General features: G+C 52.9%; 1 protein-coding gene across 7 annotated transcripts in view; it reads right to left on the reverse strand.

Moving 5' to 3' along the window:
- CACNA1E (calcium voltage-gated channel subunit alpha1 E) overlaps nucleotides 1–22,555 on the reverse strand; it is a 139,368-nt gene that overhangs the window by 17,377 nt on the left and 99,436 nt on the right. For 2 of the 7 annotated variants that reach the window (XM_061345575.1, XM_061345579.1), the window contains exons 18-38: nucleotides 22,417–22,473; nucleotides 20,567–21,175; nucleotides 20,196–20,470; nucleotides 19,438–19,597; nucleotides 18,795–18,924; nucleotides 18,178–18,237; nucleotides 16,777–16,883; nucleotides 12,802–12,813; nucleotides 10,874–10,970; nucleotides 9,597–9,757; nucleotides 9,026–9,163; nucleotides 8,266–8,467; nucleotides 7,902–8,066; nucleotides 7,379–7,489; nucleotides 6,303–6,386; nucleotides 6,094–6,219; nucleotides 5,821–5,886; nucleotides 3,751–3,842; nucleotides 3,128–3,293; nucleotides 2,845–2,972; nucleotides 143–239 (exon numbers count right to left, since the gene is read on the reverse strand). In XM_061345575.1, coding sequence (XP_061201559.1) covers nucleotides 143–239; nucleotides 2,845–2,972; nucleotides 3,128–3,293; nucleotides 3,751–3,842; nucleotides 5,821–5,886; nucleotides 6,094–6,219; nucleotides 6,303–6,386; nucleotides 7,379–7,489; nucleotides 7,902–8,066; nucleotides 8,266–8,467; nucleotides 9,026–9,163; nucleotides 9,597–9,757; nucleotides 10,874–10,970; nucleotides 12,802–12,813; nucleotides 16,777–16,883; nucleotides 18,178–18,237; nucleotides 18,795–18,924; nucleotides 19,438–19,597; nucleotides 20,196–20,470; nucleotides 20,567–21,175; nucleotides 22,417–22,473 — 3,043 coding nt within the window. The remainder of the gene's footprint in view (nucleotides 1–142; nucleotides 240–2,844; nucleotides 2,973–3,127; nucleotides 3,294–3,750; nucleotides 3,843–5,820; nucleotides 5,887–6,093; nucleotides 6,220–6,302; nucleotides 6,387–7,378; nucleotides 7,490–7,901; nucleotides 8,067–8,265; nucleotides 8,468–9,025; nucleotides 9,164–9,596; nucleotides 9,758–10,873; nucleotides 10,971–12,801; nucleotides 12,814–16,776; nucleotides 16,884–18,177; nucleotides 18,238–18,794; nucleotides 18,925–19,437; nucleotides 19,598–20,195; nucleotides 20,471–20,566; nucleotides 21,176–22,416; nucleotides 22,474–22,555) is intronic. The other 5 variants (XM_061345581.1, XM_061345577.1, XM_061345578.1 and 2 more) reach the window with 5 other exon arrangements.

Below are 22,555 nucleotides of genomic sequence, written 5' to 3' on the forward strand. Positions count from 1 at the left end.
TGGGAGGCCGCGGACCTCTTTAAACTCGAAGGAAAGCAACATCAGGGTTCCCTCAGGAGGCGCGGTGGTGGTGGAGCAGGGGGAAGGAGGGGTGGATGGTGCGTCCCGTGGCCAGGTTGTGGCGGAGGACTGGGAGGCAAACCTTGCACGCCACCCTGTAGGGGCAGTTCTCTCCTAGGCCCAGAGGAGGCGAGATCACCCGTACTAATTTGTACATATCCTTATACGGGATCCTGCCGCTGCAAAGGAAGCACAGGTGGGTTAATAGAACACTGAGAGGGTGGAGGGGAGGATGGAAAGCCTAACCAGGGGTTGCTGGGGCCATCTGTGGGTCAAGACCCTGGGGGGTCCACGGCTCTTCTCCTGGCTCAGTCAGGCCCAGAGAGGGGAAAGCTGTAAGAATCAGCTACTGCCTTCTCCACTATGAGTCAGCTCATACATCCTCACAATGACCCATCTTGACCCTGTGGAGATGAACAATTTTTGGCAATGAACACCATCCCATCACCCTTTCTCACTGTGCCCCTTGCTGCCTACATCTGGAAGGAGAGGGCTGGGATTTTAGATGGGGTGATCCTGCCGTTTGGTTTAGTTCAAGTCACCACAAGCACTTTTGGTGGAGTTGTGTCCTACCACACCACCAGAAAACCTGTGCTTGCTTGGCCAGTTCTTTGGTCCTCACAAGGTCCCAGGGAGACTCGAAGCTGAGTCACTTGTATCTGTAGTATCTGGGGAACCTGGCAAGGGGAGACATAATGTGACCAGCTGGTGAGCAGTGGCTGTGGCACTAGCACCTAGGTCTCTCATGGTCTGGTCCTGTGCTCCGACCACCAGATCATGCTCTGCCAAGGCTACACATTATTGGAAGCAAACCCTCCCATACACACACCCCTTCTCTTGCCCACAGAAGCACATCTCCCCAGAGCAGGGTGCAGTCATTGCAGGATACAACCCGTATCCCTCCTGCTCCAGCTGAAGTAACAAAGCGGTCAAGGCAGAGAGCTGGCAGGACCGTGCAGGGACCATCAGATGCTCTGCTCCCCACTCCGCTCCAGACCAGAGCCCTTTGGGAAGCAGGACCATGTGGGGTGGAAGTGCTGAGGTGCAGCATGCTGCAGCCTCCTGGGCATCCTTAGACAAGCCTGGAGGGAAATCACACAAGGAGGCAAAGAAGAGCGTTCCTGTCTACTGAGCACCTTTGTTTCTGGTGTCTCCTTGCTTTTCTCCATACTGTCTCCATCACTGGCCAAAGCTAACCCAACCAGCCAGGTAAAATCCATCCCTGAGCTTCCTTGGTGTTGGGCAGTCTCTTCGTGAGACCTTCATGTGATGGTCTAGGTGCCAGAATGCAGAATTGATGCCCCACTCAGGTAGAGGGACCTATTCGGATGTACTCACCCATTCCTCATCCAACAACTGGGGCTAGGGCTGCCTCCAGGGGCCCAGCACCATGAGTTTCTGTGCACGTTCCCTAACCACTGGCCACAAATCATGACAACAGTGCATGGCTTGCTCAGAAATCGGAAGGGTGCATGGCATCAATAGAACAGGTCAGGTATGTTTTTGAGTGACTGTCCTGGAGACGCAGGCCACCAACACAGGGGGTGAGAGTGAATGAAGTACATGGTGTGAAGAAATCCTTCCCAAAAGCTGCAGGTGAGACGCACCACATGGAGCAGCTGAGTGTTTACTGCTCTCACCTCCTCTCCCTTCTCTAGTTGTCCATCAGGACATCTACTCACCCATGCTGACCTCTCCCCCTTGCACAGGGCATATTCACCCACTAACAAGCAAACCCATCTGCCCACAGAGGCCTTGCACAGCAGCAAGAGTGCTGGAGGAGGCATGCAGGGAGGAACCTGGCCAGCACTGGGCTGCACAGGGTAGGACACAAATGATGGAGTAAACTGTGCCAGGATCTGCTGATATCAGGCATGAAAAAAAATATCTTGGCTGGAGCTGGTCTCTCGAGGTGCAGGACATTAGCAGTGGAAGTGAAGAGTTTCCAAAGGGAGTGTGTGTGGCTGCCAAGAGCTCTCAAGCTTAGATTGCCCATGCTCCTTAGCACAGCAGTAGTCATGGGTCCAGAGGCTGTCTCTGGGGTGTGGGAGGGAGGAAGGGGCTATAAAAGTTCAGGACTGAGTGGAGGGCATACATGCTCCTAAAGTTGCCAAGGGCTCCACACTGCCTTAGGAATGCTACAGACCACCTTAGGAGGAGTAACAGAGAGCAAGTTCTCTGCAGCAGCAGTGGGAGCAGAGCCAAAGCCTGGCCACTCAGGGTATGTACGGCTGCTATAAACCTGTCCCATTGCTGGGAAAAGGCTGCTGACTGCAAATGCCTGTTTGCTGGGGTCCTCATCAGCAAAGGCACAAAACAAAATCTTCTCACTTCTAAGGGGCAAGCAGGCTGGCCAGTGTGGAAACGCAATTCCCCAAACCCAAACATGCTCAAAACAAGGTCCTCAGGGCTGACAACAAGTCATGCTCAGCCCTGCTTTGATGGGGAGCTGTGGGTGTTGGGGACCAAGCGATAGAACTGGTCTCAGAGCAGAGGCACCCAGCTGGTGAACAGGGACTGGGAAGGAGGCTGGGAGGAGAGGAAGAGCAAGAACCTCCAGCGCTCAGGATAAATACTATGGCAAAACCGTGAACATTAGCTAAGACACCTCTGCCACCAGGCACTGTAGGAATGAGGTGCTGCCCTTGTAAGCACCAGAGGCGAGAGCAGCCCTTCCCTGACCATCCCAGGCATTGCAGCTGGTTTCCAGTAGTAGAAGACTGAGACACCCGTTTAAAACCAGCTCTAAGAGGCTGCTTGGGAGAGAAGGACCTGACTACATACCACGCTGCTCTGTCATACTCTGCCCAGATCCGGACAAACTCATCTAGATGGTGAGGTCCCAGGATAGAGGAATCCCGAGTCAGGTATTCAAAATTGTCCATGATGACTGCCACGAACAGGTTGAGCATCTGAGTGAAAAGGAAAATGACAAAAAGGAAAGCGGGGGGAGAGGGAGCAGAGAAGGGGAGAGGGAAAGAAGAGTTAACTGTGGGAAGATGACTCTGGGTGCAGGTTCAGGGGTTGATGAAGGGGACCCCTAGGGCTCACAAGGGGAGGAACTCACCAGGAAAGAGCAGAAGAAAATGAAGGAGACAAAGTAAACATAAGCCAGGTCGGTGCCGCAGCGCTCATTCTCGTTCTGCCCAGATGTCGCCGTCGTGTCTGGCTCACAGCCTTTGCCTTCCAGGCAGGACAGCATGATCTCCTGCCATGCCTCTCCCGTGGCACTCCTGTGCCCAACATAGCCATGCTCAGCAGCTCGTGATGGCACGAGATGGAGCCAGAGCAGGATGCCCCAGGCAGAAAGCACACAAGGAGCTATGCAACCTCCTGCCCAAATTAAACACATCTCTGGCACGCAGAGGAGAAAGGCACTGGGTCAGCAGCAACTAAGCTGGACCGACAGGAGTGTACCCGTGCCAGGGTATAGCTCCAGGCACATGGGGCTGACTCCCCCCAACCAGATGATCCAAAAACCAGAAATACAGACATCCTTTTTGGGGCAGGATGGAGAGGAGGTGGGAGGGGAAGGGGTTCCTGACTTCTTGCAACTGTGTGTTTGCCCAGCTGGTCTCCAGTATCAAAAGCTGACCTCCACCAAACAGCCTGCAATGAGAACCTGTCCAGCCTGACTCCTAGCACACCTGCACCCAAAAACACTACCAAAGGGTCCTGATGGTTGCTTACCTGAAGAGGAGCATCAGGGAGCCCAGGAAGCTGCGGAAGTTGTTGTGCCGGTTGATATGGCTTTCTTCATCTAGTTTGATATTGCCAAAAACCTATAGGAGGGAGAAAAAGGGCTCAGCTCTTCAGGCAAGAGCTCATTGGCTGGGGAAGTGGCTGCGCATTCACCTTGCTCATGGGCACACAGCCCTGTGCCGCAGGGACCAACCTTGCCCAAGGTCCATCACCCTCAGCACAGCTGGCCCCCAGAGCAGTCAACATCCACCCTCTGCACAATCCCCCATGGAAAAGCACCCCAGCAAACACACTGGTGCATAGCCAGCACACTGAAGAGCTGGTGCTATGCAGCCATTGGGGAAAGAGAATCTCCTTTTCTCGGCAGAGATCTGTGGTAGGCGGCAAAGGCTGCAAGAGGCCAAGCTGCCATGGAAACACGAGCACAGAGGACCTGGGATCAACAGAGCCCAACTGCTTGACATCCATCCCTCTGCCATGTTACAGTTATCATCTGAGCACTGCACAGCACGCACTAGTCTTCGACATGCTGGAGGCGCAAGGACGAGTCGCACTGCTCTGGTAGGTGCTGGGCCATGGTACTGGGATGTCCCAGGAGCTTTTCCCTTTGTGGGGAAATGGTCTGTGGTGCTGGGGTTGAGGCACAGCAATGCACGGTAGGGAAAGGCTCAGTGAGATAGGAACAAACCAACCACTAACCCACCATGGACAGCCAGACACCTGGAACTACCATCCCCAAGGCCAAAATAGGCAACAAAGCCCCAAATGTGGACAATACCCTAATAATGACCCACAGCCAAGGCCATGATAAGACATAAATGTTCGTAAAGTGCCTCAAATAGGAAAAATGTGCTGTTATTACTGTTAAATATTTATTCCACTTTCTGTGAACCTAAAAATATACCAAGTGCAGAGTATTTTTTCCCTGTACAGGTTTTTTGGAATGTGTAATTGTAGAATATTTTCTGCCTCCAGCTATTTTGCTCAAATAACGCCCACAGACTTTACTGCTTGGGGATTTGTTCACAATGGTGTTAAGTAAAAAAAAACAAAAAAAAATTGGATACTACCACCCGGCAGGGAAGGCACTGAGTCAGATGGTGGTTGTTTAGCACAGAGAACACCTGGAGCCAGTGCCAACATGAGAGCAGTGACAACCTGCCATGGGACTCTCAGGGCAGGAGAGATGGGGTGGAAGAGACTGAATACGAGCACTGCCAAGCAGCCCCGGTGGGGTTCTCTGCTCTGTGCTCTGCCTCCCCAGAATCTGCCTGTCCTTGTGATGCTCATCAGGCAACAGTGCAGCAGCTCACTCATCAGGCAGCAGCAGATCCCAAGCGTTCACTGTTGAAGATGCTTTGTCAGATCTTCAGCGTGGGATTTAGTCATCACAGAACTGAGCCAGCCCCGCAGCACGTGTGGAGCTGAGGGTTTCAGCTCACGTGCTTCTTATTTACCATCTGGTGCCTGGAAAGCTTACATCTTTCCATGCTCTGATGACCTCCTGCCACCTGGTAGGTCTTTGTGGGTCTCTAAGCAAAGGAGCCCAAGAAAACCATCAGTGGCATGGCTACAACATAAACCCTGAGCAGAGGGACAAGGTGAACAGTGGGCTGCTAAAATCACTTCTGTGACCCAGCCATTTGGATGGGAAAGGCAGAACACTGCTCACCAGGTCCCTCAGGTATGAAATCAATCTCTGAGGACTCCTACGGAGTTGGAAATAGTGATTAATTTCTAAATGAAGGGGTGGAAATTTGAAAGCAGCTGCAACACAGGATGCCCAGCTGAGTCTCCAAGACCACATCTCCAAGGGTATGAGTTGCAAAGGCAGCTGTGGAGCTTGACTGAACTCAGTCAACTGCCAACTGTGGCAGCTCCTCCAGGGCACATGGCTCTTCAGCTCCCAGAAAAGCTATTCCACCCTCAGGACCTTCCTGGACACAGTGACCAAGTGAAGCGACATGCAGGCACGAGAATGCGTGCCATACATAACTCTGAAGACATGGTCCAGCCTGCCCGCACCAGAGGGGTGCACACCGAGATGTCTGTGCTCACCTGCATCCCAATGATTGCATAGATGAAGAAAAGCATGGCAATCAAGAGGCAGACGTAGGGGAGGGCCTGCAAGAGAAGCAGATGAGTGATCTCATTTAGCACATTTAGATCCAGCTCCAAAGGAGTACAAAACGCACAGTGAGGAGGTAAGCTGTGCTCATCCACCTCTCCTACAAGCCAGTAAGTCATTAAGACCTTGGGAACAGCCTGCATTTGGGAGCAGCACCCCAGCACTGTGGCCTGGGATGAGACCAGGACATGTGTGGGACTTACCTTGAAGGACTGCACAAACGTCCAGAGCAGGATGCGGATGGTGTAACCCTGGCGCAGCAACTTGATGAGCCGAGCAGCCCGGAAGAGCTTCAGAAAGCTCATGTTGAAGCTGCTGGTGTTCACCAGCTGGGAGGAGATGAGAGTCAGAGGGAGGTGGGAGCCCCCCACCCTGCAGCAGTACACCCCACTTCTCCCAGCCCCTGCTTCACCTTGGTGTCTGTCAGGATGATCTCTGTAATGCTGCCAATGACAGTGATGAAGTCAAAGATGTTCCAGGTGTCCCGAAAATAATTCTGCAGAAGGAAGGAAAGAGGGAACACAGATTTGAGCTCGGGGATGGCAAGTCTGAAGGATGCTGGGCCACAGACCAAGGCTGCTCACAGACAATGGCAGCAGCAGCAGAGGCCTGGCTGCTCATTTGTATGCCACCACAGTCTGGAGCACCTTCCTGCATCTGAGATGGTGGCAGACCCAAGAGTGTCTGTGGCGAGCATCTTTTCCTGGGAGATGACTCACATATCCAACGGGTCACCCCGGTGCAAGGGAGTGGGAAAAGCAGCCACAGCCAGCCCTGGTCAGGCTGCAACTGCTCATCATGCTGACTCTCACAGCCATGAGGCTGCTTTGCCCTCCCCTTCATGGGCACCTGGACCCACCTCAGCCCCTGCTGGTTTTGCAGCAGTTGGTGCAACACCAGACTTAACCATGGCTGGTGCTGCTAGGAGTGAGGAACTAGAAACCCTCCTGCTAGAGGACTTCGCTTCCCAGTATGCATTACAAACAAGAAAGAAAATATAACAGAGCAAATCCAACAGTTGCTCATAAGCCACAGAGTAGCTGAAGAAAAGGCAGTCCATGGCTCCAAGTCTTAAATGAGCAACTGGGGACTTGAAGACTGAATGAGGCAGGGAGGTCTAACTGCTGGTCAGGTCTGGTCCAATTGATACAGCCCAAGGACAGCAATGCACTAGCTCCTGGGGTTAAGGGATTGCAGCAGCAGTTGGCTTTAGCAGAGCAGCTGCACAAAACATACTCTGGGTCCAGGCACTAGAGTACCACAGGAACAAGGCAAAAAGCAAGGTAATGGTGTGGCTTCCCCCACCAGCATCCAGCAGTGAGAAATTTAACGAGAACCAAAGAAGTGATTCCAGCCTAAAAGCAGCTCTCAGGCTGGGACCCAAAATAAATAGCAACAACCCCACATTATTAACACCTTCCCTCTGTGATCTGTGTGCTGCCGAAGTCCAAGTTAGTACCCTCATCAAGAACAGGAGCAGCCACTCACCAGGAAGCCGAAAGCTATGATCTTGAGGACACACTCTAAGGAGAACACCATGGTGAATGCAATGTTCAGGTACTTCAGGGCCAGCTCATAGGTGTATGGAGCAGAGTAGTACTGATGGAAAGAGAGAGACATTGCTAGCCAGGAGGGGGCCTGCCAGCCTTTTGGCTAGACTGTCCCAGGGAAGACCTGTGGTGGACCATATATATTCCTTGCCCCAAGACTATCTCATCCTTCCCCTCTCCACACCTCTCTCAGGCCAGCTGCCATTCCTTCTCGGAAGGAAGCATGGAGTAAATCCAGATCTTTCTGCAGTAATTAAGAAGTCCAGATCATTTGTGTCATCTTGTTTAGGGAACATCTTGCCTCCAGTTTGGGGCATGTGGTGTTTCAAGTGACTATGCCAAGGAACACATGCTTAGACTTTGCCTCAAAACATCTCCTAGAAACAACCAAAATACCCTCCAGTCCCATCCTCCTTCTCCCCACTGCCCCAGACAGGACAGGCTTACTCTGACCAGCTCACCTTCATCATCAGCACCACAGTGTTCAACGCTATCATGGCCATGATGGTGTACTCGAAGGACGGGGAGACCACAAAGTGCCAGACCCGGTACTGGAAGGTGTGCCGGTTCTGGGGCATGTACCGTGTGAGGGGTTTGGCACTGATGGCAAAGTCAATACAGGCTCTCTGGAATAAAACAACGTGCATCAGACCCTGGCCAATGGTAACATGGGGGACAGCAGCTGCCACACCTTTTTCCTTCATGGGCTGGGCAGGCAGATGGCTCACAGGTTTCTTATACCTTTTCAACATCTAGGGAGCTCCAAGCTCCCAAATTGCAAAAACCCTATGGAAACATCCCCTTTCCCCCCTCCCCAGACCATACCTCATTCTTCTCCAGACTGCACTCCTCCATCATTTTGTCTCCCTGCTCTTGGAATGTAATGATGATGAGAGCCACAAAAATGTTGACGAAGAAGAAAGGGAAGACCACAAAATAGACGACATAAAAAATGGACATCTCCATGCGGTTGCTGCGGCTGGGCCCACGGTCCTCCTCCGTCACATCCACTGAATGCTGCAGCACCCTGTGGGCAGACAGGTGAGGAAAAGCAACCAGAGATATGCCCATCAGGACTGCCACATGTGGCACTTCTCACGGGACCCACTTTGTACAGACAGTTCCGTTTGCCCACACTTGTAACAATGACAAGATAAAGCCCTGCCTTAATCCGCTTTATAAGGACAACTCTTGTAAGTGGCTACAGCTTCTTTATGGTGCTTTGCTTGTGCCCCTGATGGAAAATGGATTTTCCTGTGCTCTATACAGAGAGAAAAAAGTTGCCCAAGCTCACATGAGCATGGAGAGAGGTGTAGTCCTACGGTCATCTCTAAAATTGATCTAAAATATTGCTCAGAGCCACACAGGATAAGGGATTACCCATCACTGACTCCCCAAGGAAGAAGCTAACCCCTCCACAGTCCCAGCATCATATGGGGGCTAAAAGCTCTTTTGTCCTGACGTAATTTCTCATCATCCCTCTCCTCCTCCCTGATCAGCACTTCCTCTCTCAATCCTGCCTGAATGTAGCCAGTTATTAACCCAACCACCCCATTCAAGGGGGCAGGTGAGGCAGAATACTCACTGGGGCCAACCCTCGCCAGTGGAGACTGTGAAGAGAGTGAGCAAAGCCCAGATTATATTGTCATAGTGAAACTCATGGCGCTTCCATTCCCGGCACTTCACCTCCATCTTGTTCTTCTCATGGTCCACATAGTTCCCTCTGCAAGATTGGGAGAGAGCAATGACCTTGCTTTTTAAACTGCCAGACTACGAGACAATGGCTTTACACCCTGGGGCAGTGTGTGTGCACAGTGAGGGGGCACCTCTGTTCCTGCAAGGCTGGAGGGAAAAATGGGGAGAGGCTGGATAACAACCAGGGTGAAGCAGAGAAGGGAAAAGCAAAGGGGAAGAGAGAAGGCAGAAAAAGAACAGAAGCAAAATACAGGGCTCTGCATCTCGCATCCCATGCAAGGATGCACAGTCCTGATACAGCACTGGGGATAGGGCTCAGCCCATGCTGTCCACCGCAAGAGACGATGGCCAACAGCGAGTCATGACCAAGGACTTAACCGGGAACCATAGAAGACATTACCCAGTACCCTGCCTTTGCCAGAGGTGTCAGCAGCATCGGACCTACTGAACAGGACACCTACATGCAGTCCTTCTCCGTGTCCTTAGAGCTGTCAGTGCAGTAGAAAAACTTCCCCTTGAAGAGCTGAACAGCAATGACAGCAAAGATGAACATGAAGAGCTTGTAGACGATGAGGATATTGAAGACATTCTTGAGAGAGGTCACGACGCAGTCAAAGACAGCCTGAAGGAGAGGGCATAACTCACCTTGGGGAACTCACAGTCTTAGCAAAGCACATGACCAAAACCAGACTATCATGTGGAAAAACATCTTCCACTTGTGGTGGGGAAAGGAGAAAAGAGCGGGACTTCTTGCAGGCAAACAGCTGTTTCAATAACAAGTTTAATACCCAGAGTACCCCCAGCACACCACACAGCCCCTGAGATAGAAGCAGAGATGAATATTTACATCCTCAATGTTCTCTGCAACCAGGGTAGCAGACAGGGATTATCCCAATTATGCAATTAGCAGAACTGTAGACCAATTAGTAAACACTTCATTGTTTCACATCATCCCACATAACAAGACAGAGCAAATACCTCTGCCTACAATAGCAGCACCTCCCCAGGCTCTGCTCTCAGGCCTAGTTCTCACAGAACTGTAAGAGAGAGGAATATCCTTATCCCTGCTTTGTGGGGGAAACAGATGTGTCCAGAAATGAACTGACACGGACGGAATCCATCCACTGATCAGGAAGAAAAGCTGGGGTCAAAACCCAAGTCTCTGGGGTGCCACCCTGGGTCTCATGCATCAGCCAAATAACCTATTGTAAGGAAAAAGATAGGGCTTCTTTTGTCTCTTTCTCCTTTCTGGCTCTATACCCCATCAGCTAAGGTAGAGAAATCCATAATCCTACTGTTGCTGCATAAAAAAAAAGCCTCTATTGAGATGGGAAATCCTCCTCCATTGCAACACCATGACAGCACAGCACACACAATCCCAAGGTATTTGCAAGATGCTTTGGAAAGAGATTTGAGCTATCCCAAAGCCAGGGCAGCTTATTTTATCAGGAGAGTACCTGGCCTTTGCTGCCTCATGTCCACTCCAGCCCCAGTTTCCCTGGCAAAAGAACTAACTCTGACATCTTGCAGGGATACAGTCTTGCTTTTAATAACTCATTGTACCTTCAGATATGAAGCAGCCTGAAGGATGTTGTGTTTGAAAATGGGGCTCTGAAAACAGCAAATGCTTTGAAAACTACTTGCTCATTGCTCATGAGCAAATCAATGTGAATGGTCCCTGCACCCACAGGTCGACGCTGAAGAAGACAGATGTAAGACAGGAGATGGGGACCATTACCTTCAGCTTGGGCAGTCGCTTGATGGTTTTCAAGGGCCTCAAGACTCGTAGCACACGGAGAGACTTGATGGTCTTGATATCCCGGCCCTTGTTGGTCCTATCACATCAGAGGGAGGCACATGCACCCAAAAATGAAACAGAGAGACAATAATCTTGCAGCCCCAGGGCTAGATTGTCTAGGGGCTTCAATTGATGACAACTCCCTCCCTCCCTCCCCCCCCCCCCGTCACTTCCTGCACACACAAGGATGGGAACAGGGGGCCCACAAACGTGCAACTGCTGTGTGCTCAGCCCATCTAGATGAGTCTCCTTCAGCACACACACTGACAGCTGGCAGAGATGAAAAAGAAAGAATTCTCTCCTCCTCAGGATTAAAACCTTTCCCTTTTGCTGGGGAGCAGCAATCTTAATAAATTCCCTCGTTGTGGGATGCAGTGTGATGCCCGGTGACCTTTCCCTGAGCAAGGGCATGCTGCCCCTCCCCATGTCACTAAGCCATGCCGCTCAACAGGGCAAGGAGCTTTGCTTCCTGCTGCACGTATGTGCCATTTGCACATGCAGCTTGCAGAAGGCCACCAACATTGCAAACTGTTTTCTACCATTACTACTGGTTGCAAGAAATTCATAACAAAATGAGGGAAATGCACTCAACGGGTTGTACATGCAGGTGTCTCACAATATCTTTTCCATCCCAGTTTAAACTTGAGATTCATGGTCCTTACTTTCAGGTTAGAGTGCTATGGAAGCACCTGCTCTGTGCTTGGTTTGTTCACACAAATGCTGTCACTTACAGCTTTCTGCCTTATTCCATTAGTACTACATAACATGGTCAACCTGGTCTTCTATCTCACACCCATATAATACCTCAGCCCTCTCCTCCCTCTCCAGAGGCTGTACTTGCCTCCACCCAAGTCAGCTGAGGCAGAGCTTACCAGTAGAATTATTTAGAAAAGCCTCCTCGTGACCCTACTTTATTGAATAGGGTGATTAATCTGAACCACAATACCATTTTTAAACCTTGCCTTTTAACCAAAGCCCATGGGCTGGAACCCAGGATGGAACAGAGAGGCCCTGGTGAAGGTGGCACAGTTTAGATCCACCAGGCACCCTCAAAAAACATTGATGAAATGACTTACAACAACAGATGCTCCAAATTACACAGCTCCTTTGCAAAGGCTAATGCAACAAGGAGCACAATATTGGGCATAATCATGAAGAGATGTAAACAAACCACTAATTCATAGTCCTCCCTAGGAGCACAGTCTCACAAATGCACAGGAAGCAATTGCACAAACAGGACTTGCTTTGCACCTTGTGGCTCCTGTTCTGCTTAGTATCACAGCCTGGGTAAATGCCTGGGGCATCTGACTCAGGGCTGGGGCAAGGATTTGAGTGCTCAGCTGGTGCAAGCTGCCATCAAGGACAATTAAACTGCAGTGCTTTAGATCTGACAAGGAGGGACCTCTTCAGACTTCAGAAAACCTCCTGTGGAATTGCTTGCTTTGTCTACAACCAAGACTGAGTTCTCCCCAGACCCCTGCACTTGGCATGAACCACATCCCATCTGTCCCTTCAGTGCTGGCAAAGCCCCCACTAGGGCAGAGCACTCTGCTCTGAGAGGGACACCACTTTTCCTGTGCCCTGCTGCCCTGGGTGTGCTTCACACCATCTATGTGTACTGAACAGACATTGAAATCTGCAATGAAAACACCTTCCTCTGAAGGCAAGGAATTGCATTGCTTGCAAAGAAAATCCCACCTGCACTTTCCCAGAACACATCATCTTTAATGCATCCGAGGGCAATACAGAGATGCATGCAGAGTAAAGTATTCCAGCCTCTGCAAATGCATCCCAGGTTTCAGACAGACACCCGCCTGCACCCATCTCCCCAGGGCAGCACCCCTCAGTAATGTGACTGGCATAGTTACCCCAAAGCATTCCTGTCGGCGATCCAGACCAGCAGCCACGAAACAGCACCAGCAGAGAGAAGGAAAAAGAAAGAGGAGAGGAAGAAGGTAAGAAAACCGTAAGGGGAGCTGCAGGGGGATTACTAGAGTCTCTCAGGTGCAGGGACCCTGTAGCAGCCCTCGCTGCCCCATGCCTAGGTTGAAAGGCACGATGAGTAGACCACCCTGTGTCCTCCAGGATGGGGCTTATATGCAAGGAGGGACTCATCCAGCAAGCCAGGAGCCCCCTGCCCACCCTGCTGGAGATTTTAGGAAAGGGGCACATAGTGAAACCCCTGCTGCGAGAGGAACTGCAGAGAGTGGGACAGTTAGAAACAGCAGACAGGCACATGGCGCTCCTCAGCCAGGAGCTGGGGAGAGACCTTGAGACTTGGCCCCAGTCAGCCAAAGGCAGGTGGGAACCTACCTGCAAGGCCACAGTAGTTCCCATCCTAACAGGCTAATTCTGCTTAATCACCTCCATCAAGAAATCCACTGATTAAGAGCCTGAGTTGCAGTGCAGGATCTCCTACAACCCAGCAGGACATTCGCTTGGACAAGCGAAGGTGGTCTACAAGGTCCCTTGCTGAAACAAACCTCTGTCCTTTGCTTGATCTGAGTCCCTGCCACATGCACACAGTGCTCAGCACTGTCAGTAAAGCCTAAGAAATAAAATGTTTCTTAAAAACCATAAAAGTAACCCAAAATTCTGGCTGTATGTTAGTGAAACAGATGGACGGTGTGTTGAAAATGTGACAGTTCAACTTTGTAGCACTTCCATGATGTGATACCAGACCACTGTTCTGATCAGCCTCACCCCAGATTATTCTGCAGTAGGCACAGGTCATTTCTGCTTCCAGACACTGATGCTGACAGGCACAAGGAATTGCTGCTTGGCAAGGAAAGAAGCCCCTTTGCTGGGTACCTCTGTGTGAAGAAACACCTGCCCTTGCTCACCAGGTAAGAAAATGAGGGCTACACACTGATTACCCAGCCTTTTCACCACTCAGCCTTTCCCACTGCTGCAACCCCACAGGCAGAGGCATCACGGCCTCTTGGCAGCTCTGCAAAGGTGCAAGTGAGAACCGCTCCTTTGCGCAATGCCCATTAGACAGTGCCATGGGAGGCAAAAGTGAGCAGGGTCTTTAGTTATGGTTCTGGTTATTTCAACTAATTTAATTTTAACTCTTTGGAGATTTATGGTTTTATATTGGGCTTTTTATTTAGGCTGTGTTTGGATTGACGTATTAGCTTTCCACATGGAGAGCTACAGATGAGCCAAGACAGTCTATTACTCAGGATGTATGGGCTCCGAGGAGGCAGTGGACAAGCCACTATAGCACATGAAGAGATGGCTTTACAGAAGGACATCTGCTTATTGGTGATTTTGATGTGGCATCAATAGCCAGCAGATGATGGTGGTGCCACTGGACGAACTCAGAGACCTCCTGCTCTGCCCACAGCTACCCAGGAGCCCTGTGGGAAAACCAAACTGCAGAGGGAGGCAAGAGGGGCAGAAAACACAAACAGCACGGCATGTCCCATCAACACTTCTACCAGGAAGTACGTCTACCCTGTCAACAGCTGCTCTCAACCACACAATCACTGCAGCCACCCTGTGGGCATTGCTTTGCCCACTGTGCTGGGTGGAGGTAAGGAGAGGGAGAGAAAGGACACTTACAGCCACCCCAGCCCCGTGTCAAACTGCTCATGGGGGGAGAAGAAAGGGAGATGATTCAAACATCACCACCAGTTCTCCTCTTGAAACCAAGAAGGCAGGAAAAGAAGGAGGGAGGGAGAGCAATGGGTTGGGACACATATCTGGAGAACATCCTGCAGCTCTGCAGCAGTGATGGGCTGCCAAGGGGAGAGGCAGGTGTTCTTACAAATGCTTTATAATGTATAAACCCATCAGAAATCACTGCAGCTCCTTTGTTCCCCTCACCCCCAAAGCCATGAGATCATCTCCAGCAGGAGCCACCATCGGATGTGGGGGAGGGGGACAATACTGCAGGTTTACATTATAAAGAGCCCTCATCCCTGACACAAGCAACCCGGTGTCTACCTGCTGCAAGAGTGAGCAGGTGACATAGATTCTTGCTGCATTGCCACAGCCAGTGGTGGTGCTCACCCTCAAGAATTCAGCTGCCCTGTGCCCAAAGGGTCCTGTCCTTCCCTTGGGAGGCTGGGAACAGGTGGCAAGCAGAGCTGGAAAGGGCACAGCAGCTTTCCCACATGCTCAGCACTGGCACATGGGGATCCTGCCAGCTCCAGCAGCCACTCCAGGAATCGTGTTACCTTTGTGGGGTGGGGGCAAGAGAACAGTAAGCTAACAGATTATGGTACTGTTAGCAGTGGTAAGGACATCCCATCCACTCAGGAGCAGGCTGAGCCATCAATCTATAGATCTCCAGCCATCAGAAAGTCTTGATGGAAGACTTTCCTTCCAGCCTTGGAGGGAAAAGGCTCCCTTGTCCTCCTGAAATTCCCCAAACCACCCAGGGCATCTTAAGGCTGCTGACGCCCTCGGGCCCACCCCCCCACCCCCACCTCGGCATACTTTGAGGGGCTGTCCTGGCTAAAGAAGGCTCAGCCAGGCCCTGGAGATGCTCAATCCACCCTGGGTGGCTCAGAGCAATATCCCCAGCTGTCAAACCTGCCCCATGGTCTTTCTCCATGCCAGGGTCTGCTGTCAGCCCCCCTTCTTTGCCCAGGGGCTGGTTCATACCTGTGCTGAGCAAGCTGAATTCTCCCATCCGCCTCCCAAGGAGAGAGCAGTGGCAGAAAGCATCAGGAGAGGAAGTAGGTGAGAAGGATGAGGAAGGCAAAAACAGTGAACCAGGGAAGGTGCAAGTGAGTAAGAGCAAAGGAAAGGAGCTGCCACCTGGCCTTGGGTGAGAAGGGAGGGATGGATTATGGGCTGTAATCCATCGAGTGACCTCAGAGGTTGGACTCAGCCACCCCAAGGGCCTCACACAGTACCTGAGCTGTGGACAAGGATAGGGCTCCGATCCCTCTCACCAGCACTAACATCACCGGCAGTCAGTGTCAAAAGCACAAAGAGAGAACAACAGCATGACAAATGAGCGTGAGCCTCTCCTCTCCCTCCACAGGCACTAATGAGGAACCACAGCCCTGGGGATGAGAGGGTGCCCCTTATCTGCAAGCATCACACTGGCACCCACTCTCTGGGTACCAGCATATTCTCCCTGCACACTCACTGTACCTCCTGTCCAATTAGCAGCACAGAGGGAGGCAGAGCAGCACGAGACTCATCCCTGGATGCTCCTGCCCTCCATGGCATAGGCACCAGAGACATTAAGCCACCCTGCAGAGGAAGACCTGCAGGTGCCACAGGCTTGGTACTGGTGCCAAACTGCAAGGCGATGCTCAGTGGGGACATACTACAGAGCAAGCACTCTGCCCTCACTATGATGCTGCAAAGGATGCAGGCACAAACCCCAGTAGCTGCATCCCCATCCCTGCAGGTATCCAGGGCAATGCTCTATCCCTAGAGCATAGGAAAAGCCACCAGCTACGTGGGACCATTTCCAGCACAAACATCTTTGGAGGGGAGCTCCACCTGACAGGCTGCTTTCTTTGTGCACCCCACGATGCATACCAGGTGTGTAACTTTGCCACCCTCAGGTCTTTTTCCCTCTCTAACAGTCTCTTCTGCACTCTTTCAAGTCCACTTTCACCACCAACCTCCTAGCATCTCCACCTTGCCTTGCCTTGATCCCTGCCTGCTTGCTCACCAGCATTTGACAAACAAAGAGAAATACATCTCCGGAGCAGCCACGCACCACTGCCAGAAGCCGTCCCACAAGCAGAACAGAAGGGTGCAGAGGAATAAAAACAAAAATCAGGGTCTAGCAGCTGTAATACACTGCTGCATCTTCCTCCCATCCCAGCCAAGGGAAGGCAGGGAGCCGCTCAACGACAACAGCCACTTACGCTAAGGCAAAAGCCACCAGTGCTCCCACCACAACGATGAAATCCAGGATGTTCCAGAGGTCTCGGAAGTAGGAGCCATCCTGCAGGATCAAGCCCTGATCAATCATCTGGAGAGAAGAAACGTTGAGAAAAACAGGCAGGGAATAAGCAGCTTGGCCATGAGGTGGAAGCTTCTGCAGGCAGGACATGCTGGGGGACAGGGACATTGATGGGGAGCAGCAGACCTGTCCTCCCTGTACCTTGGGTATATATCAAAGAGCATCATATTCTGTAGGAGCCTGGAGGCTGATAAGCCAGCACTCTTGACTCCCACTGCTAAGTACCAGGCTTTAGGTCCCCATCACAGAATCAACTAGGTTGGAAAAGACCTTTAAGATCATCAACCCCACCACTAAGCCATGTCACTGAGGGCAAACTGATCTCCACTCAAAATCCCCCCTTATGGTTGCCCCTCATAATCTCCACTCACAGCCACCTCTCATCTGCCCCCTCATAGTGGTCCACACTATATAGCTGCTGCCCCTACCCCTCATGGCCATCCCTCAACCCATGGCTGCCCCTGCTCTCCCCTCATGAATGTCCCTCACGGCCACCGCTGCTCTCCTCTCATGATCTCCCCACATGGCTGCCCCTCCTCTCCCCTCCTGGCCTCCCCTCACCCCTCACAGCAGCCCCTGCTCCCCTCACCCTCACGGCTGCCCCTGTTTTCCCTTCATGATTTCCCCTCACCCCTCATGGCCACCTCTGCTCTCTCTTCAGGATCTTCTCTCACCCCTCACAGCTGCACCGGCTTCCCCCTCATGATCTCCCCTCATGGCTGCCCTTGCTCTCCCCTCATGATCTCCTCTCACCCACATGGCTGCCCCAGCTTCCCCCTCATGATCTTCCCTCATGGCTGCCCTTGCTCTCCCCTCATGATCTCCCCTCACCCACATGGCTGCCCCGGCTTCCCCCTCATGATCTTCCCTCACGGCTGCCCTTGCTCTCCCCTCATGATCTCTTCTCACCCACATGGCTGCCCCGGCTTCCCCCTCATGATCTTCCCTCATGGCTGCCCTTGCTCTCCCCTCATGATCTCCCCTCACCCACATGGCTGCCCCTGCTCTCCCCTCATGATCTCCCCTCACGGCTGCCCCTGCATTCCCCTCCCTATCTCCCCTCATCCCTCATGGCTGCCTCTCCTGTCCCCTCACCATCTCCCCTTTCCCCTTCCCACTGACCAACACCCCTGACATGCCTCGGCAGCAGCGGGAACGGTGCGTGCACTCCCCAAGCACTCACTGTGACTCAAAAAACATCCAAATTTAGCACCAGAACTTAAAACTGAGCTATTTCCCACTTGCTGCATGGACACTGCAGGACTCGGCACCTCCAGCACAGCCAGCCTGCAAGGGCTCTTACCTTGATAACCATCTCGAAAGTGAAAACGCCGGTGAAGACATAGTCAAAATACCTCAGGACCTGCAGAGAGACGGCACAGGTGCTCTGCAGCCACTGCCAGGCAAACGGGCTCGCTTGTGCCCACCCAGAACCCACCACCACCCGCATCAGGGCCCGCCCGGCTCAGGTGCAGATGGAGGGTTGGCTTGCTTGCCCCAACACAGCCTGTTCCCTAGGAGTTCGGGACAGCCATAAATCCAGCCTGTGTAGGTGGGTGTGAAACATTTCCTGTGCACGGTGCAAGCAGCTCTGAAATCTGTGAGCCAAAATCATGCTCGCCTATACCAGTGCCTGTGCACATCAGCATCTCCCCACTTTAAGCTACTTTACTGTCAACAAGATGCCCTGGTCTGCTCCCCAGGCTCCAAACCCCAAGTGTGGGAGACTGAGAGCAATTTTCAGGGTTTATAAAGGAAGGTGATGGGAAAGAAGTCAGACCCCACGGCACTGTGCAGGTGCTGCCACTGGCTCCCCATGATCCATGTCCACATGTGCCCCACCATGGAAGCTAAAATCCTAACAGCACCTCTGCCTGCATTGCCTGCATGATAAGGGGAATGGGGGACGTTTGCAATCACTTTGTTGCGGTCGGAGTTGGTGAGGACAGGATCCTCTGCTGCAAGGGCAATGCTGCTGGCGGCGATCACCAGGAGGATGCACATCTCGAAGTAGCGCAAGTTCACGATGTAGTGGCAAGCCCTCCGCACCCTGCAGGGAGACAGCCTGACTTGTGAGCCTCTGGCATGGCCCACGCGCAAAATCCACCCCACACCACTGGCTTTCAGGGCAGGACAGGGCAGCAAAGTCTAAGGAGAACAACAAGGGAGCCCAGGAGTACCTTGGGCTTGATGACCTCTTTGCTTAGCTGTCCCAGCCCCCCAGGCAACCCATGCCCAGCCAGCGACAGTCCCCAGAAACTGGGGTGCTTACTCTTCCAGGCTGTTGGAGCTGGGCAAGAGCCACAGGGGAGCAGAAAACTGCAGGTAAATGTAAAAAGCATTGAATAAAAATCACACCTAACAATCAGCAGTTGGGAGAGAAAACTAGGAGCATGGCTGGCACAGAGGGAGAGCACTGGCAGGGCTTGGGGAGCACCATGGCTGACTGGGAGCTATTCAACCCCCTTTCCAAGGGGATTCCCTGCTTTCAGTGATGTCTAGGGGCCTTCCCCTTGCAGACCTCCCTGCCCACAGGCTCCTACAGTCCAAAAAAATGTCTCACGGGTTGGTGGTGCTGAAGATGAACATGGAGCTGTGTGGCACCATTGCTTTGCCCGTCTCACTTTTGTCCTTCTTCCGCTTCTTCTTCTCCATCTCCTCCTCATCCTCTTTGGTCTCAGCCTCCTTTAAGGGGCTGGCTTCACCATCTGTCTTGTTGCTAACTGCAAGAAAGCGAGAGCCTTTGCCCAGCCTTGTACCGAGACAGCACCCTGGGATGTCACTGCCACCTGGGCACATGCAACCCCCTGGTTTCTGCTTTGTGTCCCCATGCCATTAGGGGAAGAGCAACCAGAAGGAAAGAAAAGACACAAGCTGCTAGGATGAAGCAGATGAAAGGGGTTTTAACAAGGCCAGCTTTCATAATGCTGTTTAATTAATAGCACTGTTTAAAGCACTCACCTTGACAGCAAGGTTGCTGTTAGGAGTTTGAGTGGCAGGAAGCTGGGTGGAGGCTGTGAATGTGTTAGGAGAAACAGGGGATGCACGTGCTTTGCACAGGCAGAAAGGAAGAGGGAAGGAGGGATCAGGCAAAGGGGTGGGTAACAAGGAGGCAAGAAAAGGAGAAGCTCCCCAGCAGATGGTGGCACATCAGCATTGTGCTGCAAAACTGGGGTGCTGGAGGGAGGTGCTGCAAGAAGCAGCAAGGAAAGCTCCCCAGTTGATGGATGTGGATAGGAAAAGCCATGCAAACAGCTTTCCACCCCTGCAGGGTCCCTGAAGGGTGGGACAGGGACTCAGGAAAGAGAGATGGGTCCTCACTCTGTACCACAGTGGAGTCGTGGACATCGATCATGATGGCGGTGCTCTCCGTGGCTTTCTCAGTGGTGGGGGTGATGGAGGAGAGGTCGGGCTCACTCCGGCTGACAGTGCGGCTGGCCTCCAGCAGTGCTTGCTCACTGGTGTCTGGGCTGCTGCAGTCCTGCTCCATCAGGCTGCCCATCTTCCCCCGGGAGGGCTCAGGTGCCACCTGCAGGGGGGCCCCCGCCTCAGTGGTCCCAACTAGCTTGGCATCACTGGCAGAGACTCCGTTTGTCCTGCAGAATGGATGTGGGAGAAAAAGAGGTGCACAAAGGTAAGGGGAGAAGATAAGAAGCTGTAGGAACCAAAAGATGCCCTCCCTGGGTACCAACCTGAAGAGCTCCCCGCTTGCTGCTGTCTCCCCCTGAATCAGCGCTTCTGCTGCAACCATGTCCCTGCATTGGTCCCCATCCTGCACCCCTTCCGTGGGGCTGACCTCCTCCAGACTCATCTCCTGGCTGGCTGAGCGGCTCCCCAGGGTGCCAGCTGGCTCCTTCCCTTCCATCCGGGCTCTGCGGTGCCGGCTGCGCCGCTGACTCTGCCTCATCCTGGCCCTGTCCTCGATGCCACTTCCTGCCCCGTCCTGCTCGCCCAGCTCACAGTTCCCATGGCATGATTTCTGGTGCCAGAGCTCCTTGTCTCGCTTGGCCCGGGGCGATGGGCTCCTCCTGTCCTCACCACCGCAGGGGTTGGCTCCTGGGGCCGGCTGCTCAGGTGCCTCAACCAGCGGCCGCTCAGCCTTGCCGCTCTGCTCCTCGGCACGTTTCTCCAGGGTGATGCCATCCCCTGGTTTCTTCCTACGGAAGATGCTGGCATGGGGGTTGATGAGAGGTGGCTCATCCTTGTTGATGCCCTCCTGGCTGGACATCTGCATGTGCCGGCGCAGCTGGCTGGTGCGCTGCTCCCACACTGACATGTGGTGCCGCCGGCGACGCTCCCTCCTACAATAGGACAGTTAGAGATTGGCGGCCCAGCCACCCCGTGGTGAAGTACGCACCCTGGACTCAATTTGGGAATCCCAGGGAGAAGAAAATGCCATCCCCAGGGCTATGGGCTGGATTTCTGCTTCATCCTCAGTTCTCCAGCATTCTCTTGGTGCTGGTAAGGGCTGAAAACAGGGCTGAGACTGAACTTCTGTCCCTTCAGAAGGCATTAGGCTGATGGAGGACCAGTCCTCGTAGCCCCACAGCTGGCCTGAAGCTTTCAAACAGCGTGCCCAGCTTGCTGGAGCACCCAAAATCCTGGCTTGCCCTATCCCAGCCATGCAATGATCACCTTCCTCTTGCATGATTGCCTAGGGACACCTTCCTAAATATGGGCAATGCCCTCTCACTGCAGCTGGGGATTCCCTCCTTGCACTGGGGATGTCTCTGCGTCATCAGCTTCTTGGAGCTGGGCTCTTTTTCAGAGCAGCACTGTCCTAACGGTACAGATGATGTTGCAGGGATTCTGACACGAAAGCCAACTTGCCAGCAAGAGTGGCAGTCCTGATGGAATCAGGGCAGTAAGCAGGGAAAAGATGCCAGGTACAAGACCTGCCTTTCTAAGGTCAATGGGAGATGTCCTCCTCACCGAGTGCAGGAGGTTCCCTCTCTCCCTGTGCTCAGTTACACCTGGCCAGGACAGCCTCTCACTCAGCACATCCCAGGTAGAAAGCCTGCCCCAAGGCTTGGGGAGGAGCAGTTTTAGCTGTCTGCAGGGGAAGGGGCTGTACTGGGCTTCTCTGTGTTCCTGCAGCTCTGTTCTAGGGAGGCCTGAGCTATGCGATGAAACTTGCAGAGCTGTAAATATGCACACAAACACCCTAGAGAAGACAGACAGGCCCTTCCCAACACACCTAGGCACACAGAAACACCCATGAGCACACACATGTACATACACTGCTCACCCCCCGAGCATGCGTGACTGCACATCCACGGGTAGCCGCACGCACCGACACACGTACTGCATGGCACACACATGAGGAGGTTCGGCACACACAAAACCAAGGCTGCACGCACAAATCCGTGAATGCACACGCGCACACACACGAACAGGGGTGCAAAGGAGCACACTGAATACAGGCACACACACGTGTCCCCCCCGCCGAGGCGGCCAGCGGGGAGCAGTGTGCGCTCCAGCCCCGCGGACGCACACGAAGCACAGGAGCCACAGACGACACGCGCCCCCCCGGCCCACATACAGGTGGCTGCTGCGTGGCTCCCACATCGACATGTGGTGTCTCCTTCGCCTGTCTCTTCTGGGGAGGAAAAACAAATGGGTTCAATTCCCTCTTCACCCCTCCTTTGACTCGTGTGGGCAACACAGAGAGGTGTCCCCCC

Source organism: Neopsephotus bourkii, unplaced genomic scaffold, assembly GCF_033783945.1.
Source record: "Neopsephotus bourkii isolate Nb327-2 ecotype Australia unplaced genomic scaffold, CSIRO-AGI_Nbou_v1 NB_234, whole genome shotgun sequence".
NCBI lineage: Eukaryota > Metazoa > Chordata > Aves > Psittaciformes > Psittacidae > Neopsephotus > Neopsephotus bourkii.